Source organism: Anolis sagrei, chromosome X (assembly GCF_037176765.1).
Source record: "Anolis sagrei isolate rAnoSag1 chromosome X, rAnoSag1.mat, whole genome shotgun sequence".
Classification (NCBI taxonomy): domain Eukaryota; kingdom Metazoa; phylum Chordata; class Lepidosauria; order Squamata; family Dactyloidae; genus Anolis; species Anolis sagrei.
In genome coordinates, this window is record NC_090034.1 from 56,324,828 (window position 1) to 56,345,785 (window position 20,958).

A 20,958-nucleotide genomic window follows, 5' to 3' on the forward strand; every position below is an offset into this window, starting at 1 on the left:
CTAAGATCTTTTGGGAGGGCATTCCAGAGTCGGGGGGCCACCACAGTAAAGGCCCTGTCTCGAGTCCCTACCAAGCGCGTTTGCGACGCAGGCGGGATCACGAGCAGGGCCTCTCCAGAGGACCGAAGTGAACGCGTGGGTTCGTATACGGAGATGCGGTCACACAGGTAGGGTGGTCCCAAACCATTCAGGGCTTTGTAGGTAAGCACCTGCACCTTAAATTGAGCTCGGAAAATAAACGGCAGCCAGTGAAGCTCCTTGAACAGAAGGGTTGACCTCTCTCTGTAATGAGCCCCGGTTAACATCCTGGCTGCTGTCCGTTGGACCAGTTGGAATTTCCGAGCCATTTTCAAGGGCAGCCCTGCGTAGAGCGCATTACAGTAATCCAATCTAGATATATATCGATGTGTCCCCATCCTCCTCCTCCTTTTCTGTCATTGCCCTTCTTTCTGTCTCCTATAGGACATCAAGCGTTGCCTGAGCGCATTGGAAGAACTCGGCAGTTTGCAGGTCACCTCTCAAATCCTCCAGAAGCACACGGATGTCGTGGCCACATTGAAGAAGGTACCCTGATGATCCTTGCCCTACTTTTTTGTTCTCTATAGTCATATAGGCTTTAGAATGCCCTTCCTAGGGAAATTAGGAAAGCCCCAACACTCCAGTGTTTTTGGAGGGAATTGAAAACATAGTTTTTAAAGCAAGGCTTTGAAAATGGTGAAAACATTAGTTAAATTAGACGACCAAACAAATTGATATGACTCTGACACTTTATGTCTACTTGAAATTTGGTACTGCCCATTTTGCTGTGTTTTACTGAGTATTTTACTTAAATTGAACTGGAATTTTTGTAAGTTGTTTCATGTTCATTCGTTTTATGTTCATTGATATTCTTGTTGTAAATGTTGATGTATTTTACTTGTATTTTATATGTCTTTGTGGCACTATTATATGCTTTTGTAAGCTGTTCTGAGTCCATTCCAGGAGTTGGTGGCAGGATATAAATAAATCTATTATTATTTTACTGACACAAAAACACATTATGTCACAGCAAACGAGATATATATGCTGGATTTCGTATCACAAAATCACAAGTCGAACACTTCCCAAGTGTCTAGGACTGTGTGATGTATATATTATGTATATACATAATATGATGTGATGTATTTTCAAATGATGCACGCAGATCCAAGTAAGGTGGCCTTTTGCAATTGACAGATCATGATTTTGTCAATGTTTATTGTTTACAAATGCCGGCTGAGGTCTTTTGGCACAGCACCCAGTGTGCCAATGACCACTGGGACCACCTGTACTGGTTTATGCCAGAGCCTTTGCAGTTCGATTTTGAGGTCTTGATAACGGCTGAATTATCAATAATTTATTATTATTATTATTATTATTATTATTATTATTATTATTATTTGAAACACAACAAGATGAGTCCACAGCAGACACTCTGCTGGCTGTTGTATTGGATCACACGTCGGACACTTCCCAAGTGTCTAGAGGACTGTGTGATGTATCGGCGAATAATGCGTGCAGAACCCAGTAAGGTGGCCTTCTGCAGCTGGCAGATGGTAATCTTGTCAGCACCGATTGTGTTTAAGTGCAGGCAAGGTCTTTAGGCACTGCACCCTGTGTGCCGATCACCACTGGGACCACCTTGACTGGCTTGTGCCAGAGTCTTTGCAGTTCGATGTTTAAATCCTCATATGGTGTTGTCTTTTCCAGTTGTTTCTCATTAATCCTGCTGTCACCTGGGATTGCAACATCGACAATCCATACTTTGTTTTTTATCATGATCGTGAGGTCAGGAGTATTGTGCTCCAAAATTCTGTCAGTCTGAATTTGGAAGTCCCAGAGTAGTTTGACGTGTTCATTTTCTGTAACTTTTTCAGGCTTGTGATCCCACCAGCTCTTTGTTGCAGGCAGATGGTATTTGTGGCACAAGTTCCAATGAATCTATTATTATTTACACAAAAGCACAGAATGTCACAGCAAACGAGATCTATATGCTGGATTTTGTATCACAAAATCACTAGTCGAATACTTCCCAAGCGTCTAGGACTGTGTCATGTATTATTATTATTATTATTATTATTATTATTATTATTATTATTATTCACTTGTCTGTTTAGAGGCATACATGCTCCCCTCATGTCCCAACAGAGCTTTTCTAGGGACCGACAGGGTGCCCCAAATTGAAGACGGTGATGGTGATGGTGATGATAATATACTTTGTTTATATTCTGCTCTATCTCCCCAAGGGGACTCAGAGCGGATTATAGAATATATATATGGCAAACATTAAATTCCATTATACAATTAACAACAATTTACAACAAAGGCAGACAGTACACAGACAGAGGCAAAGGCTTCCCCCTTTTCTTCTCTGGCATCTGGAGGTTGTGCTCGACTTCAGCCATGGGGAGGTACTCTTGTTCCATTTTCCATGTCGAAGAGCCTGTTGTCCGTGGGCGCCTTCCTGATCGAATTGCCAGCATGTCTGTATGGGTGCCTTTTACCTCCCTGACAAAGCAGTACCTATTGATCTACTCACATTGTTTTCAAACTGCTAGGTAGGCAGAAGTTAGGGCTAATGGTGGGAGCTCACCCCTCCCGTGGCTTTGAACTACCAACCTTCCGGTCGGCAAGATTTGTTGGGCGAGTGGGCTTCTTAACCAAAGACCCTCCTCATAAATGTACAGCATAGAAACTGACCCAGCACCTGTAGCCCAAAGTGATAAAAAGAACACAAACACACAAAGCCATGTTATCTCTTCCATAGGAGGCTTTTCTTTGTAGTAAAATAATACGGTGACACTATTGTCCCCAGAACAAGAACTAGGTTTCCATAACATAAATAAACAAATATATAGTAGCTTTACACGCAGCAGCCTTTACACTGGAGCTTTCTCATATGAGACTTCTCTCACACAGAGGTTTGCCTCACACTCCTCAGGATGACACTAGCTTTGGCTCACTGACTCTTAACAGACGTCAGCCTACTCATTCTCCTCAGGATGACACTAGCTTTGGCCCAATTACTCTAATAGGCTTCGGCCTACTCACTCTCCTCAGGACGACACTAGCTTTGGCCCCCTGACTCTAACAGTGCTTGACTCACTCTTTTGTAATCAAAAATATCTAGTTAATATTAATATTTCTGACAAGATTTTCTGCAGCTGGCGGTTTAACCCTCTGTGATCCCATGGCAATCCACATTGGCACCCCCAACTCTCTCTACCCCCGCCCCCCATAGGAAAGGACCTTGTTTAATTCAGGTTGTAACTTCTGATGCCTTTCCATTTCCAGCTTCATGGTCTCTTTGTCCTCCAACCGTGAAAATACAGTATGGTTTTTTCTGGAAACGAGACCAATCCAGAGAATAAGCCCTAGCTTGATTTTTCAAGAAGCCCTACCACCAAAAAATAAGCCCCAGTTCAGATCACCAGCCAAGCGGGCACATTTAGTGCGTCCAACTGTAACACGTGACGGACGTCTTGAATGATAAAATAATAATATTAATAATACATAATTAAATATAAATTATAATAATGTTACACTATGGAAAAACTCTGCTCCTGGTTTCAGAGTGTTATTTCCCGGTTAATTGTGTGGTCCTTCCTGGAGTATCTTCTAGTCCAGAAACCAAATGATGGCTATGCTCCCAGTATGGAACTACAATCCCAAACTCCTTTCTCTGCTGTAAGGTTATCTTCCAAATGCAACAGACTCTAGTGTCAATGCCGAGACTAGGGTTTCTTGCTTGTTTCGAAATCCAGGAGGCTGAGTATTCCACAGCTGTCTCTTTCGTTTCCGTCTTTAGATCCGGCGTTACAAAGCCAACAAAGATGTGATGGAGAAGGCGGCCGAGGTGTACACCTGCCTGAAGTCCCGGGTCCTCGGCCCCAAGGCAGGCGCCACCCCGAAAGCCGGCCGGCTGGAGCCGGAGAAGGAGATAGGAGAAGGAGATAAAGTCCAGGAGAAGCCGCCTGAAGGAGAGCGGCCGGACGAGAGGGGAGACGAGGCAGACGCTGGTACGACAGGGAGAGCGCTCTGCCCTGGATCTATATATCTATACCCCTAGAGCAGAGCTTTCCAAACTGTGTGTCAGGACACATTAGTGTGTCACCACCAGTCCACAGGTGTCTCGCATTAAAAGGGTTCCCTCTCCACCTGCACTGGAAGAGACCCCTAGAGGGCATTCAGTCCAACCCCTTTCAGCCAGGCAGGAAGGCACAGTCAGAGCTCTCCCAACAGATGTTCAGTAACCGTCACTCCACTGAAAGAGACCCCCAAAGTCCAGCCCCCTTCAGCCAAGTAGGAAGGTACAGTCAAAGCCCTACCAACAGATAGCCATCCAGCCTCAGTTCAATTACTGTCACTCCACTGGAAGAGACCCTGCATCCAGTTCAACCTCCTACAGCCAGGTAGGATGGTACAGTCAAAGCCCTCCCAACAGATGGCCATTCAGCCTTGGTTCGGTAACCTTCACTCCACTGGATAAGACCTCCAAAGGGCATCTAGTTCAGCCTCCTTCAGTCAGGCAGGAAGACAAAGCCCTCCCAACCAGCCTCAGTTGAAAAACTTCCAAAGAGTTTTAGTCCTTACAGAAGTGGAGTGCTGGTGCTGTGCTGTTCAAGTGTAGATCCTGTGATGACGTGTATAATTTGCAGAATGTGTTCACTAAGTTTAAGTAATTGCCACTAAAATGGGTACGTGTAAAGCGGCTATAGAGGGAACTTTGAAAGAATCAACATAAAAAGTGTAAGGTAGACATGTCCAAACCTGATTTAAGCAGTAAAGATTATATGTAACTTATATAAATATTGTATGAAACTCTTTTAAGGACTCGGTTGAACCCCCAGCTTACTCGTAAAACGGAATGTCCATGTTGCGAAAGGATGCCAGCCTAAAAAATATCTCACTGGCATGCAAAGTTTGGAAAGTTCTGTCCCACACTTTCCGATCTTTGACCTATTGTGCCAACAGGAAGTTGGATCGCTTCATTTCCTTGTTCCTCTTTCTGCTGCAGACCTCCCAGCCCCCGTGAATGGTGAATCGGCAGCCCAGAAAACAGAGGGCAAAGTGGAGAACCAGGACCGAGGCGACAACTGGACTTCCGGAGATGCCAAGTCTCCTGAAAACACCCACAACGAGTAAGGACTTGAACTTGGTCTGTAATGGTTAGCCGGGAAAAGGAAACGTGAATCTGAGCTTAAAGGCTGCTGGGGTAAAGTGTTAACTAGCATCCGTAGAATCCTAGAGTTTGAAGGGGCTCCCAAAGACCATCCAGTCCAACCCCCTTCTGCCCAAAAGGGTTTGTTCTTGTGACTTGGTTTCTGTTAAAACACTTTACCCTTCTTCATTTGCATGCCTTTGTCTTAACTGTGAGTTGTTTGTAAGTCGGATGTTTGGAACTCAGGGATGGCTCGTACCACCTCACAACGAAAGATCCCTCTCTTATCTCTCCCTATCTCTTTCACAGAGTGCGGGACTATCCCAAGACGGAAGGGGCAGAACGGGAGCGGATCCCGGAAGCCGAGTCGGACTCCGCAGACGAGGACGACGAGAGCTGAGGCCCGGCGGGACAAAAGCAAGAGGAAGGTGGCAATGGCAGTGACGGTGGCACCCGGATCGAAACTTTCCCAAGCCACACAGTAGATGACATTCTAGGTCACATGCCCCTCCATCCTTGCTCTCTCTCTCTTTTTCTCTCGTTCCCTCCTTTCCCTGCCATCCGTCCCTCCTTCCTTCCTTTTCCCAGTTCTCTTCTCGCTTCCTGGAGCGACCCGTTGTTGGTTTGTATTGGTCCCGTTTCTTCTTTTCTTTCTTTTCTTCCCTCCCGTCTTCCTCCCCTCTTGCCTTCTCTCCCCATTGTGATTTCAGACAGACATGAAATGAATATATAAAGGGTTGGTTTTTGTTTTTTTAATGAAAAAAAAAGACTTTTGTTTTTTGTTGGCTTTTGTTTCCTTTCCTTGGGAAGGAGAGAAGCGGAAAGGCATTTTAGGTTTACAAACGAATTGAGAAAGGCCTCATTTATTTATTTACAGTACTTATATTCCTCCCTTCTTACCCCGAAAGGGGACTCAGGGTGGATCACAGAACATACATATGTGGCAAACATTCAATGCTGTTACACACTGACAAGACATAGATAGAGGTACATGATAGAGGTACGAGGGGTGCTCATTAAAGATTTGCCCTGACCCACTTCTATTTATCACAGGACTCTGGAACTGCACGTGTGTAATAATATAAGTCTCTATAGGTGACGTGCCAATTTACAACTCAGAACTGGTAACTGTCTTGATATTACAGATGCTGAAGTGGCATGAGGTTTGTGAATGGACTCAGTGGAATACAGAGCAGTCCTCAAGTTCCTTTCCTTGAAAGCCCGCACATCAAAGGAGACGTTCGATGAGATGAAAGAGGTTTATGGGAATGATTCCCCATCAAATGATGGAGTCAAGAGCTAGTATTGTCAATTCCAGTGTGGCTGGATTTCAGTGCAAACAGCTCCAGTTCCAAGGCGACCCCACTCTGCTATTATGAATACACCACCCAACATGTGGAGGTCACCATTTTGAAAAATCACCAGGTAACCATTCGCCACCTGGCCCAAAATGTCAAGATGAGTATGAGGTCTGGAAAAAAATCACCCAAGACCAAGGAGGTATCCGCTCGTTGGTCCCACCAGCTGCAGACACCTTTCCAGAAGCAGGAACAAGTTGAATGCTCTCAGGCTCTCTTGACAATGACATGCCATGGAAACCAGGACTTTTTCAACAGACTGATCACATAGGAGGAAAGCCGGGTCCATCACGATGATCCCAGGACTCAAGTCCAGTTGATGCAATGGAAACATCCTGACTCATCGCCTCCAAAGAAGGTACGTGCCCAACTCTTGGCAGGCAAGGTCATGCTCACAGGATTATGGGACCAGCACGGAGTAGGATGGATGGATATCCCAACAAAAGGTACTATGATCACTGGGGCAGACTAGACTTCACTGCTGCGGACATTGCGGGAGGCCATCCAAACCAAGAGACCGACGTGGCATGCTCACCAAAGGTTTCCACCTTCTGCAAAACAATGCACCAATTCACTCCTCACCTGTTGCCCAAATGGAAGAAGCCTGCTCCAATGGCTTTGCAAGTCGACCACATCCCCCTTATTCACCTGACCTCGCACCAACCGACTTTGACCTCGGAAGTTATTTTTGAAGGGCAAGCATTTTTCAGATGATGAGATTTCCAAAGTCACAACGTAGCTTTTGGAGCAACCTGTTGACTTCTACAAGTGACGTGTTTGCAGTTGCTTAAAATGATGGGAGAAGTGTGGCACCTAGAGAGAGAAGGACTCGGGACTGGGCCAAGTTTCATTGCTTTCAGTCCGCAGGAAGTGAGCCGGGAAATCTTTAATGAACGCTCCTTGTATATATAGGCTTTCCCATCTTCAGCATCTTGGAAGCTGTGCTCAGTTCCAGCCACTGGGGGTGCTGTCACTCCACTTTCCCTGCCGAAGAGCTTTGTTCCTAACTTACTTACTTAGGCGATCCTTCCAAGATTGGTGTACTGGCGGTGGGTACATAGGTGACTGTGGAGTCCTATTCTTGATCTGCATGTTCTCCTGCAGTGAGGGCATTGGTTTCCAGGTGGGAGGCGGTCCTGGTTGGGGTTGGCTTGACACACCTTCCTCTTGGCACATTTCTCTCTTTTGCCCTCCATTCGTGCCTCTTCAAATTCTACAGCACTAAAACTTCCTCAACTTCCTCGTTGATCAAATCACTGGTATTTTTCTGGCATTTCCTTATGGGTGCCTTAAATACCTCCCTGCTTTAAAGTGGTACCTATTTATCAACTCACATTTGCTTTAAAACTGCTAGATAGGCAGAAGCTGAGCTAAAGGCCAGGAGCTCACCCTGATCCGGGCTTCAAACTGTCAACCTTTTGATTGACAAGTTTTACTTCAGTTAGATGGACTACAACTCCAATCATCCAGGGTCAATCTCGCCGTAAGCACCACCAGTATTTTAAGATGGTTATGATGGGTCTGTGTGCTATGTTTGGCCCATATCCATTCTGGCCCCAAGCATTCTGGGTAAGGAATGTTTAACCTGTTGCTGTCATTTTCCCATCCAATTTCCCATCAAGATGTCGTAAATATAAATAATATACTTTATTAGATAAAAGGTAAAGGTTTCCCCTGACATTAAGTCTAGTCATGTCTGACTCTGGGTGGTAGAGCTCATCTCTATTTGTAAGCTGAAGAGCCGGTGCTGTCCGTAGACACCTCCAAGGTCACGTGGCCAGCATGACTGCATCGAGCACTGTTACCTTCCCGTCGGAACGGTACCTATTGATCTACTCACATTTGCGTGTTTTCAAACTGCTAGGTTGGCAGAAGCTGAGCCTAACAGCAGGAGCTCACCTCACTCCCCGGATTCGAATCACCTTTCGGTCAGCAAGTTCATCAGCTCAGCAGTTTAACCCACTGCACCACCTGAGGGCCTAATATACTTTGTTATACTTCATACACTCAGGGCAGATTACAGAACACATATACGGCAAACATTCAATGCCGTTATACAACTGACAAGGACAGACAATATATAGAGGCATAGGCTTTTCTCATCTTTTTCCATTTCTGGCATCTGGAGGCTGTGGTCAAATCCGGCCATGGGGGGGGGGGGGTGCTGTCGTTCCATCTTCCATGCCAAGGAGCTTTTTGCCGTCCGTAAAGGACCTCCTGGTCAGCATGTGCTTATGGGCGCCTTTTATTACCTCCACGCTTAAAGTGGTACCTAGTTATCAACACACATTTGCTTTCAAATTGCTAGGTAGGCAAAAGCTGGGCTAAAGGGCAAGAGCTCACCCTGACACAGGCTTCGAACGGTCAACCTTTTGCTTGGCAAGATTTTCTACAGTTCGTGGTTTAACCTGCCATGCTAAAGCCCTAAGACATCCGGTTTGTTTCTGAAAGAAAGAAAGGAAGGAAGGAAGGAAGGAAAGGAAGGAAAGGAAAGGAAGGGGAAGGAAGGAAGGAAGGAAGGAAGGAAGGAAGGAAGGAAGGAAGGAAGGAAGGAAGGAAGGAAGGAAGGAAAGGCCTCTCCTTTGAAAATGAGGTGAAAAGGAAAGAAATACACCCCACTGTTGTGTATTATTTATCATTAAAGTCACCTGCACTGTTGAATCGCAGTTAGACGCCACATTTGACTGCTCAAGGCTATGGAATCATGAGAATTTGGCCTTTTTTGTCGGAAAAGGTGAATCCAAGTTTGCAAAGGGGGTGATGGGTTTGTTTCCAAAGTGGACTTCCAAGTCCTCAGGACAGCACAGTCCATCATTCAAATGATACTCTTGAGGAAGCCTCCAACAGCCCCCATTAAAATCTTGACTCGGTTAAAAAAGTGCCCCCTAAAGGTCCAAACCACCATAAAAGAACCTCATGGTTGAAATAAATTCGCCCTCATTGCCCTTTCCAAAATGGAGAGGGAAATGTGTTGCTCAGCTGGAATTGGAACTGATTTTCCTGGAGGTTCTTAAGCAGAGGCTGGATGGCCATCCTGTCGGGAGGACTTTGATTGTGTGTTTTTCCCCTATAAGGCAGAAATGGGGTTGGACTGGGATTTCTTCCAGGTCTAAGGTCCTATAGCCTTATTTTTCCATGAACCTTCTAATGTCTATGAGACTGGATGGCCATCTGTCGGGAGGGCTTTGATTGTGTGTTTTTCCCCCTATAAGGCAGAAATGGGGTTGGACTGGGATTTCTTCCAGGTCTAAGGTCCTATAGCCTTATTTTTCCATTAACCTTCTAATGTCTATGAGGCTGGATGGCCATCTGTTGGGAGGGCTTTGATTGTGTGTTCCTGCCTGGCGGAATAGGGTCAGACTGGATGGCCCTTCCAACTTTAGGATTCTATGATTCTTAAAGTTTGAGAGAAAACCAATACGGATGTCACAGGCACTGGCCAATAGGACCCAGACAGATAGACTACTAATCCCAGAAAAGACAATCCCAATCACTTCTCTTACCCTGTTTCCCCGAAAATAAGACATACCCATAAAATAAGCCATAGCAGGATTTCTAAGCATCTGTGCAATATAAGACATACCCCGAAAAAGCTCGACTCATCCTGTCAGGTCCCTGTTGTTGTGTGTGTGCTGAAAACTGAAGCATAGAGGGAAACATAGAAAATGACAGTAAAAGTCTCCTCAGTGAAGTGAGCAGGACACTCTGTTTAGGTATTCTGTGTCCTCAGCAGGAAGAAGTAAAGCTGTGGCTGCCGTTTTACTCAGCACTGTGGGTCTCTCTCCCCCAGCAACAACCAGCAACAGTCTGTGGGACACTTTCACTCCCCACAAACACCAATAAAGCTGCTGCACCCCAGCACTGACTAGCAACAGTCTGTGGGTCTCTCTCACCCCACACAAACGCCAGGGGATAGAGGGAAAGGTTCAGTATGCTACTGAGAGCCCAGAGAGTTCATCCCATAAATGCAGATTGTTGTGCCATCTATATAAATAAACATGTAATGTCAGTTTGTGGGATTAACATAACTCAAAAACCACTGGATGAATTGACACGAAATTTGGACCCAACACATCTATCAGGCCGACGAGTGACCATCAATCATAAAAACACTGAAAAACACAGTGGAAGGAACTTAAAAACCAAAAAAAGCAAAAGATGCTGAAAAATGACTCCCCCGGCAAACAAAACACACAATAACATATCTACACTCTCTTTCGGACTACAGCTCCCAGCATCTCCTAGATGAGGCCCTTTAGGAGGATGATCCAAATGCACTTCTTCCAAGCTGCAAGCTCTCTTCTCCTTGGATTTATTTGAGAGCATCCCAATCCCTGCATATTTCTAATTTCCTATTCCTGGACTGCAACTCCCAGCAATCCTCCAGATAGATAAGATAGATATATTAGATAGAGGTAGGTACGTAGATCGATCAGGAGGACTGCTGGGAGTTGCAGTCAAAGAATAGGTAGAGAAAGAAAAAAGGCAGAAAGGGTAAGGGGATGGAAGAGAAGGAAGAAAGGAGAGAAAGAGGGAGGGAAGGTTAGCCACATCAACGCATGGCGGGTACAGCTAGTACTTAATAAAAATAAGACATCCCCTGAAAATAGGTCATCCTGTGTCTTCTTGAGGAAAAATAAATATAGAACAGTGTCTTATTTTGGGGGGAACACTGTATTATTTTTTAATTGAGCCCCAAAACTTTCCCTCGGAGGCAAGCAACACCTAGAAGTGCCGATTTCCCAAACCCAATCTACAGAGTTCAAAGGCAGGTAGGTCTCTCATCTGTCTTCCTCCTTGCAGCCTTGGGGGTCATAGGCCTCCTGGATCTTCAGGATGTCCCACTCCTGGGCCTCCCACTTCTTGGCCGGGGGCACGACCTCCTTGACCTCCCGTTTGCTGGGAGAGGGAGGTGCCGGCTTCACTTCTTGGGGGGCCGCTGCTGCTGCCACTTTAACCTCGACGGCAGCAGCGGCAGAGGGTTCCTCGCTGCGGCTTTTGGGGATATAGGACTGGAAGAATTTCATGATGTTCCACTCCTCCTGTTTGCCGGAAGTTGGGGCCTCCCTCCTCTCCTTCCAGGATGGTGCTTCGTCCTCGCAGCCCTTCGGGTCGTAAGCCCGCTGGATTTTTAAGATGTCTTCCACTTCTGCTTTGCCGGACGGGTGCACTGCTTCCTCACCTTCCTTCTGGAAAGGGGCTCCTTCCTCGCAATCTTTGGGGCCGTACATCTCCATTTTCAAGATGTTCCCTATCTCCGAAGGGGGAGGCATTTCTTTCTTCTCACTGGAAACAGTGGAGTTGTTGGCATGGTGGTTCTCGCTGGAAACTGTGTTGTTGGCATGGTGGTTCTCGCTGGAAACGGCATGGTTGTTCTTCAAGATGCTCCTTTCCTTCACCACTTGCTTTTGGGGTGGCACCACTTCGGGTTTCTTCTCCTTGCTTGAAAGCGCTTCAAAGGGACAGGTTTTTGGAACGTAGGCCTGAAGCATCTTCAACAGATTCCAGTCCTCCTGATTGCTCAATGGAGTCGCTCCCTCCTTCCTGGGAGGGGGCTCTTCGTCGCAGCCTCTGGGGTCGTAAGCTTGCAGGATTTTGAGAATGTCCTCCGAATCCTGTTTGGCGGAAGGTGGGACCACCACCCCTCCACTGAGCGGCACTCCTTCCTTGCAATCATTCGGGTCATACATGGCTTGGATTTGTAAGATGCTCGCAGACTCCCATCTGCTGGAAGGTTGGACCTCGACCTCCTCACTGCAACCTTTGGGATCATGGGCTTTCTGGGTTTCCAATATGTCCCTTTCCAGAACCTCTTCCTTCTCAAGAGGCGGAGTCACCACCGTCTCTTTTTTATCCTCGACTGGCGGTGTTTCCTTAGGGGAAATTTTGGGAATGTACGCCTGCAACATCCCCAAAACATTCCAGTCGTCCCGTTGGCCAGAGGGTGCTCCCCCTGACTTGCTGGGAGGGGGTGCTTCCACACAGCCCTTGGGGTCGTAGTCCTGTTGGATTTCTAATATGTCCTTCCACTCTGTTTGGCTAGAAGATGTGGCTACTGCTGCCACCTCTCCAGAAAATCTTCTGTCCTCACAGCCTTTAGGATCATGGGCCCATTGCAGCTTCAAGATGTCAGTCTCCCTCTCCTCCTCCACCTCATTTGCAGAAGGTGGGATTTCCTCCTTTTCATCACTGGAAACATCTCCTTTATCAGAGAGCCGGGGGATGTAGCCCTGTAGGGTTTCCAGTATGTTCCACTCCTGTTTGCTGGAAGGCTGAACCTCCTCATTCTCCACTTTGGAAGGAATGTAATCCTCACAGCCTTTAGGATCATGGGCCTTTTGCAGCTTCAAGATGTCTGTCTCCCTCTCCTCCTCCTCCTCCTCCTCATTTGCAGAAGGTGGGATTTCCTCCTTTTCATCGCTGAAAACGTCTCCTTTATCAGAGAGCCGGGGGATGTAGCCCTGTAAGGTTTCCAGTATGTTCCACTCCTGTTTGCTGGAAGGCTGAACCTCCTCATTCTCCACTTTGGAAGGAATGTAATCCTCACAGCCTTTAGGATCATGGGCCTTTTGCAGCTTCAAGATGTCTGTCTCCCTCTCCTCCTCCTCCTCCTCATTTGCAGAAGGTGTGATTTCCTCCTTTTCATCGCTGAAAACATCTCCTTTATCAGATAGCCGGGGGATGTAGCCCTGTAAGGTTTCCAGTATGTTCCACTCCTGTTTGCTGGAAGGCTGAACCTCCTCATTCTCCACTTTGGAAGGAATGTAATCCTCACAGCCTTTGGGGTCGTAGGCCTGCTGAGTTTCCAAGATGTCCTCAAAGTCCTGTGGATGGGAAGGTGGAGTGATCTCCTTTTCTTTACCCGAAAGTGTGTCATCTTCGCAACCCTTGGGGTCATAGATCTGCTGGATTTTTAGTATATTCCGCCTCTCCATGTCGGATGGGTCTGCTTCCCCTTCAATCGGAAGTAGACTGTCTCCGTCTAACGCCTGCTCTTGTTCCGTTTCACGTGCTGGAACGGGAAGGTGATCCTTCAACCACAGGAGCGCTTGGGGGCTTTGCAGCGCGTATTCCATCAGCTCATCCAAGGAGCCCTGAGCTTCGGCCACGACCTCAAAGCTCTTGTTCAAGATGCTGCGGGACAAGTCCCCGAAATTGTGGGCCGAGTTGAAATCGGAGCCGAGTTCGGCCATGCGCTGGCAGGTCTGGTACAGCTTTTTCTGGAGGTGAGTGGGGAGGTGTTGGAGGTTAGCCAGGAGGTTCTCATAGGTGCCCTGAAGGTTGAGAGCCAGGCTGCGGGACATCTGCAGAGCTTGGGCTTCCATCTGCCAGAGAACCAAAAGGACATTGGTTCAGCTTGGACATTTTTTTGAGTGACCTAAGAAACCCCAAGTCTTCACCACCAATAAAAATCCATCTTGCTTTGTGACTTTGCTCTCACTGAATCTACAGCAAGTAGAGTGACACCAGATGCTATTTTAAGGAGCCATACCTTACATTTATGCTCATGAGGGAGACAGCAAGTATTCTATGCCTCCTCCTTAAAGGAATTACAGCATTGAGCATGCTCAGTGCACAACCAAGTGCATCTATGGCAACCATTATGCAACTGGAGTTAATGGCATCACAGTTACAAGTCTTTGTCTACAGTTTTGAATACAGGCATGCCTCCCTTAACAAAGCCTCTGAGAGCGAACCTGCTGCTTTTATGCCTTTTGTCAAACATTTTTAGTAGCATCAGGAGGATAGTCAAGGAGGGATGGGGCAGCACATTTGACGTAAACAATGCAACCAACAAAGCTTGAATGGACCACCCATCAAATGGACTGGTTCTGGTTGAAATGGAAAAGGGTTGAAAGAACAGAGCATGCATCAAATGCATGGGTTCTAGTTATAACCGAAAGGATCAAAAGAGTGGACCATGTGTCAAATGTACAAGTTATAGTTACAACTAAAAAGGTTGAAGGAGCAGAACACATATCGGGTTTACGGGTTGAACAGGGTTGAAAGAGTAGACCATGGTTCATGCGTATGTGTTGTGGTTGACATTGGAAAGGGACGGAAGAGTGGAGCATATGTCGAATGTACAAGTTCTGGTTACAACTGAAAGGGTCAAGAGTGGGCTATGTGTCAAATGTACAAGTTCTAGTTACTGTACATTCTAGTCTACTGTACTGTAGTGTAGAACTTGTACTGTACAAGTTCTAGTCTACTGTACTGTACAAGGAGCAGAACATGCATCGAATTTACAGATTGAAAAGGGTCAAAAGAGCGGACCACTGTTCACGTGTATGAGTTGTGATTGAAATTGGAAAGGAGTGGAAGAGTGCACCACATGTTGAATGTATAGCAGTAGTTCCCAACCTTTTTTTGACCAGGGACCACTTTGACCAGGGACCACTCTCCAACATTAGTACCAAAGGGTTATGAATCAATTTTTGGTCAACTTTAGATTCGGTTTGGATATTTGGGGTGCTGATTCAGAAAATTGCATTGGACAGACCACATCAGCTCTAGTTTCTGATACGGAACATATGCCATCCGGTAGTCACCATTTGTTCACCCACAGACAGTCATATTTAATCATCAGGAGCTGGTGTGGTCTATCCAAGGGGGCGGGGCTGGTCAGCATCAGGGAAGGAGTGGCAGGCAGCATGAAAGGGGCAGAAATAAAATAAATAAAGATGAAGGAGGCTCGTGGACCAGATTTTCCACCTCGTGGCCCACTGGTGGTCCGTGGTCCACAGGTTAAGAACCACTGATGTATAGGCTCTGGTTGCAACTGAAAGCATTAAAAAAGTAGACCATGTGATGAATGTACAGGTTCTGGTTACAACTGAAAACAGTTGGAAGAGCAGAACATGCAAGTTTATGGGTTGAAAAGGTTCAAAAGAACAGACCATCATTCATGCATGTGGGTTGTGTCCGACACTGGAAAGGGACAGAAGAGTGGCACACACATTGAATGTAAAAAGACCGAATGAGTAATCCAGTCATTAAACATACGAGTTTTGGTTGAAAGAGTGAACAGCTCGCCGAATGTTACAATTGGAAATAGTCGGAAGAGCGGACCGTTAAAAAGCAGGGGACACCTGTCATTCTTACATTTCACCCACTCACCCCAAAACCTCATACCTGAGAGGGAGGAAAGTCAGCTCCTTCGCTCTCAGTCAGCATGTTTGAAGCCAGCTCAGGGTCATCATCACAACCAGGTGCCGTGATGGTGATGTTGGCCACGTCTTTGTGGATGCGCTCGGTGCGAGGGGTTGGAGCCTTCGGCGTCGGAAGCGCTGGCTCTGGGCTGCTCATTTCCGGCAGTGGCACTAGTGCTTCCTCTTTTATCTCTATTGGAGGCGTCCCAATGTCGATCACTTCCTCCTCTTCCTTCTCTAGCTGGCTGATCTCTTCAGTGGGCATGCTGACTTTCTCGATGCTGCTGCTGTGGGCAAGAGGTGTGTCAAGCTCTTCGACGATGCTGCTCCGAGGCGTGTGCTTCTTGCTCTCCTCTGACCCCGAATGAACGGTGAGTTTCTTCATCGAGTCCTTGGAAGTCACCGAGGATCGCCGTTGGGTCCACTCGACGGTGATGGCGCTCAGTTCCCGGTAGCTTTGGTGGCACTCCGGGCGGACTTCTTGCTGGACCTGTCCGATCTGGGAGAGGGGCCAGAGACAGAAGAGAAGAAGAAATTATTTGGATCATTAAGATGAAACTCAGATGAGCAACATCAGATTGGAAATGGGCAACTCAGGCAAGGCTGCAACTGTTTGCTTTTGCCTAATCCTCCAATGTCATTTGTTCATTATTGCCCCAGTTTTCATCCATGGAAAAGGTATGCAATGACATATGGCCAAGAAAACTCATATGATATGGACAACCAGACTCAGTTTAGGTGATTTGTGTGATGTTTTCCTTCTTTCTAGTTTGTCTGTCATACTCCCTGGAGCCTAGCTGACCTGTTTGAATAGCATGTGTCCTAGGGTCTGAATCCCTCCCATCAAATCTAGAAACTCATTTGGGGTAGTCACATTCTCTCAGCCTCAGAGGAAAGCCAAAAGACAAAACCTTTGAGAGAACCCCATGATATGTTGGAAGCAATATGAAGGTGCGTGAGAATAAATTCTCCTACAGAAATGAGTTTAGCTGATACTTACGATCGGGATTGGTTTCCTCCAATGATCCCAAACAATCCATTATCACATATTGCAACATTTCCAATCCGATGTTGCTCATCTGGGTTTCATCTTAATGATCCAAATAATTTCTTTTTCTTGGCAGGAGGGGGGTCATGAGGGGGTGTCAGAGAGGTCGCCAAAGACCATGAGAAAACACAGTGCTCTCCAGAGGTAGGTGAACTACATATCCCCTAAATCATTGTCAATTCCTCCCAAATCCCTCTGGTATTTTCTGTTGGTCATGGGGGTTCTGTGTGGGAAGTTTGGCCCAATTCTATCATTGGTGGAGTTCAAGGGGCTCTTTGATTTTAGGTGAACTATAAATCCCAACAACTGCAACTCCCAAATGCCAAGGTCTATTTTCCCCAAACTCCACCAGTGTTCACATTTGCGCATATGGGGTATTTGTGCCAAGTTTGGTCCAGATCCATCATTGTTTTAGTCCACAGTGCGCTCTGGATATAGGTAAACTACAACTCCAAAACTCAAGGTTAATGCCCACCAAACGCTTCCAATATTTTCTGTTAGCCATGGGAGTTCTGTGTGCCAAGTTTGGTTCAGTTTCATCGTTGGTTGAGTTCAGAATGCTCTGTGATTGTAGGTGAACTATAAATCCCAGTAACTACAACTCCAAAATTACAAAATCAATCCCCTCAACCCCTCCAGTATTCAAATTTGGGTGCATCGGGTATTTGTGCCAAATTTGGTCCAGTGAATGAAGATACATCCTGCATATAAGATATTTATTTACATTACTATTCATAACGGTAGCAACATTACAATTATGAAGTAGCAATGAAAATAATGTTATGGTTGGGGGTCACCACAACAAGAGGAACTGTATTAAGGGGTCATGGCATTAGGAAGGTTGAGAACCACTGACATGGATGCTCTGGTGCATGACACCGTGCCAGAAAATACCCAATCCGTATGGCTTTTCAATCCAACTAAACTCAAACATCTGTCAAAAAGCCATATTGATCGGCTATCCTCTGACATAGTGTTGTGAATCAGAGCATCCCGTCTAGGATTGTTCGTTGGTTGGGAGCATTGTGTGGAGGAATGCAATCCCAATCAATCTAGAGCAGTCAGTATCTATTAATGTAGTTTCTGCAAAGTGATGTCCATCTGGTCTGTGATCACTGGTTGGTTGGGATCATTGGAGGAGGACGATCATCCAGAGCAGGCAGTATCCACTTAAAGAATCTCAAAAATTGTTTCTGACTTAACTGCAACCTTCCCATGGAGTTTTCTGGGAAGGTTTCTTCAACTTTTGCTCTCTGACATTAGAGCGCATCCATACTCTGATCACTTGGGATCACAAAGAGAAGGGCTGCAATGGGAGATACAGTAGAGCATCGCTTATCCGACATAAATGAGCTGGCAGAACGTTGGATAAACAAAAATGTCAGATAATATCCTACTGTTACCCGTCCGACGCGGCACTAGACACCTCAAATACTAACAACAGGGAGTCAAAGGGTTCAGGCAAGACAACTCCTCAGAGCTAGAGCAGCCCAGCAGGAAGTGCCTGGATGCAGAAGAATAGCGTGGAAATCACAGAGGGAAGAAGGGAGGACGCTTCTGCTTCCGGTCCTAACTCTTTTCTCCCTTTTCTCCCTTTTCTCCCTCCTCCTCCTCCTCCTCCTCCTCCTCCTCCTCCTCCTCCTCCTCCTCCTCCTCCTCCTCCTCATCTTGCCTTTTTCACTTTGGGAATGGAGAGAGAGTTGGGGAGTGCTCCTTTAATTGAAGGGGAAATGCTGGAGGAAAGGGGGAGCATCGGATAAGAGCGTTGGATAAGACGGAATGTCGGATAAGTGAAGATCGGATAAGCAAGAATCTACTGTAATATTTTTGGATGAGAGTGAGTTGTATCTCCACTTGATTTTGTAGGAGAGGAATTGAAGGGCAGGAGGCAGGAGGGAGGAAGCAGAGGGTCGGGCCTACCAGATCGATGGTCTGGTGGAGCTGACATAAGCTCTCCTGAGTGTTGCGCCTCGCCACCCGCAGCTGACTCAGGGTCATCATGTAGGCCCGCTGACGGAGCTTGCCGGACAAATTGTTGATCCGCGCCAGGCAGGACTGCCTCTGGTGGTCTGCCCCATCGTCCAGCTCTTCAACTGCGATTTTCAGATTGCCTGGCGAGGAGGACAAAGACAGAAGGAAATATATCCACAAGCGTATGCATGTATATCTCCGTATGCAGTCTTCTCTGAAGATCATAGATCAGGGGTGGCTTACCTTGGAGGGCCACATCCGGCCCGCGGGCTGTAGTTTGGGGGACCCCTATTTATTATTATTATTATTATTATTATTATTATTATTATTATTATTATTATTATTTTAATGTGTCATTGAAGGCTTTCATGGCTGGAATGACTGGGTTGCTGTGGGTAAAACATCAGGAGTGAATGCTTCTGGAACATGTTACTATATCTCAAACTTTTCAAACTTTTCTTTGTATTAATTATATCTATATAAAACCTACAACGCTTCAGGTCTCTGCCAGCGAGGGCCAGAACGTTTTCCATCAGTTAGAGGGCATCCTGCCTCATTCCGTTTTACTCAGGACTCCTATTTTCTCTACTGAAGGGTTGTAGGTTTTATATATATAGATATAATTAATAGAGGTAACATTTGCTGGATTTTGAGTTATTTCTCGATGTCTCTGGAAAACGAGGGCCAGGAGAACATACAAGTTGATTAACCTTGTCATTGATCAAGGAATATCCCAAAAGGCCTCTCGGGTGTCCCCATACTGCCCCTTCTTCCTCTTTCTTCCATCGTGTCGACGTGGTCCCCGAATACTGGTTTCTGGCTCCAATCCAGAGGCCAGTCAAAAACAACTGCCACCTTTGGCCAGGTCTCTTTGGCCAAAGGGCAGTCCATGATGAAATGCTCAGTGGTCTTTCTAGGCTCACTTCCAGCAACACAGGCTTGTTTTTGGCACAGAAGTCTGGGACAAACATCTTCTTTTAGCCACGGTTGGTTGCCCTTAAAATAGTATATTTGATGGTAAAACCTCCATCAAATGTCCCACAGAGGTTCCTCCAGCCCATGAAATATTCTATTTTTTCTGGGTTTTTAAAAAATAACATGACAGATGTTCCTTTTGGGCATTTTTTTCCCAACTGTGGCTGAAAGAAAACTGCACCCACCATCTCGCAGTAAACAAACTGTTTCAAGTTCGTAATAACCCCTCTCTCAGCTCGGAACCACTCTACCAATACTTTAGTTTGTCCATAGACCTCTATTCAGAAATCGGGCCCAGTGTGCTTCATGGCGGTCATCACCCGGAAGGGCACTGGCTCCTCTCTCCACCATTTCAGAGCTCAGCTCTCGTTGACTCGGTGCTTTACGAAAAGGGCAAGCCACCCTTCCATGCCATCCTGTTGGTTAACCCCCTGGTCATATTTTCCAAAATTCCGGCTGAGAAAAACAACCAAAAACTTCAGCTGTAAAGCTGGTAAATCGAGGCCCCCTTGAGTCATCTTCCTATAGACCACCGTCTTGGCCAATGGCCGTTCCCCAGAGGAACCAGAAGATCTCATTTGGGGTCACCTGATTAAATGTGGGAGATCACAAAAATGTGTGTATCTCGCCTCCTAGTGGTTGTTCTAGACATTCACATGAATCCAGAAGAAAAAAAGGAGAACAGATGAGAGTTTCATTCTGCCACGTATAGGACCCTAATCCCAAAACAGGGGAGACTTTGTTGTTATTTTAAGTTGAGTAATGAAGGGTACATGTGCCAAGTTTGGGATAGATCTATCAAGTCATGGAGGAGCCTTTGTAGGACAAACCAACAAACATGCATACATATAATTCGACTTTTATACAGATAATTAGATATATAGGGGTCAACGTATTGTCAAAGGCTTTCATGGCTGGAATCACTGGGTTGCTGTAGGTTTTTTGGGCTATATGGCCATGTTCTAGAAGCATTCTCTCCTGACGTTTCACCTGCATCTATGGCAAGCATCCTCTGACCTCATAACCTCTGAGGATGCAGACGAAATGTCAGAAGAGAATGCTTCTAGAACATGGCCATATGGCCCGAAAAACCTACAACAACCTATATAGGGGTCATGAGTGGACAACGTTTAAGAAGTCCTGTCATAAGAGTAAGGAGAGACTCCAAGGGCTGTCCAGTCCAACCCCATTCTGCCAGACGAAATACATGCCGATTCATCTAACATAGAGTTTCTCAACCTGGGGGTCAGGACCCCTGGGGGGTTGCAAGGGGGT

At 46.2% G+C, this 20,958-nt stretch overlaps 1 protein-coding gene across 1 annotated transcript in view; it reads left to right on the plus strand.

Moving 5' to 3' along the window:
* The window catches only part of HDGFL2 (HDGF like 2), a 32,587-nt gene extending 26,628 nt beyond the window's left edge, over positions 1-5,959 (plus strand). The window contains exons 13-16 of the mRNA XM_060784938.2: positions 463-564; positions 3,827-4,037; positions 5,036-5,159; positions 5,489-5,959. Of these exons, the coding sequence (XP_060640921.2) occupies positions 463-564; positions 3,827-4,037; positions 5,036-5,159; positions 5,489-5,579 (528 nt within the window). The 3' untranslated portion in view covers positions 5,580-5,959. The remainder of the gene's footprint in view (positions 1-462; positions 565-3,826; positions 4,038-5,035; positions 5,160-5,488) is intronic.
* The last annotated feature ends 14,999 nt before the right edge of the window (positions 5,960-20,958 follow it).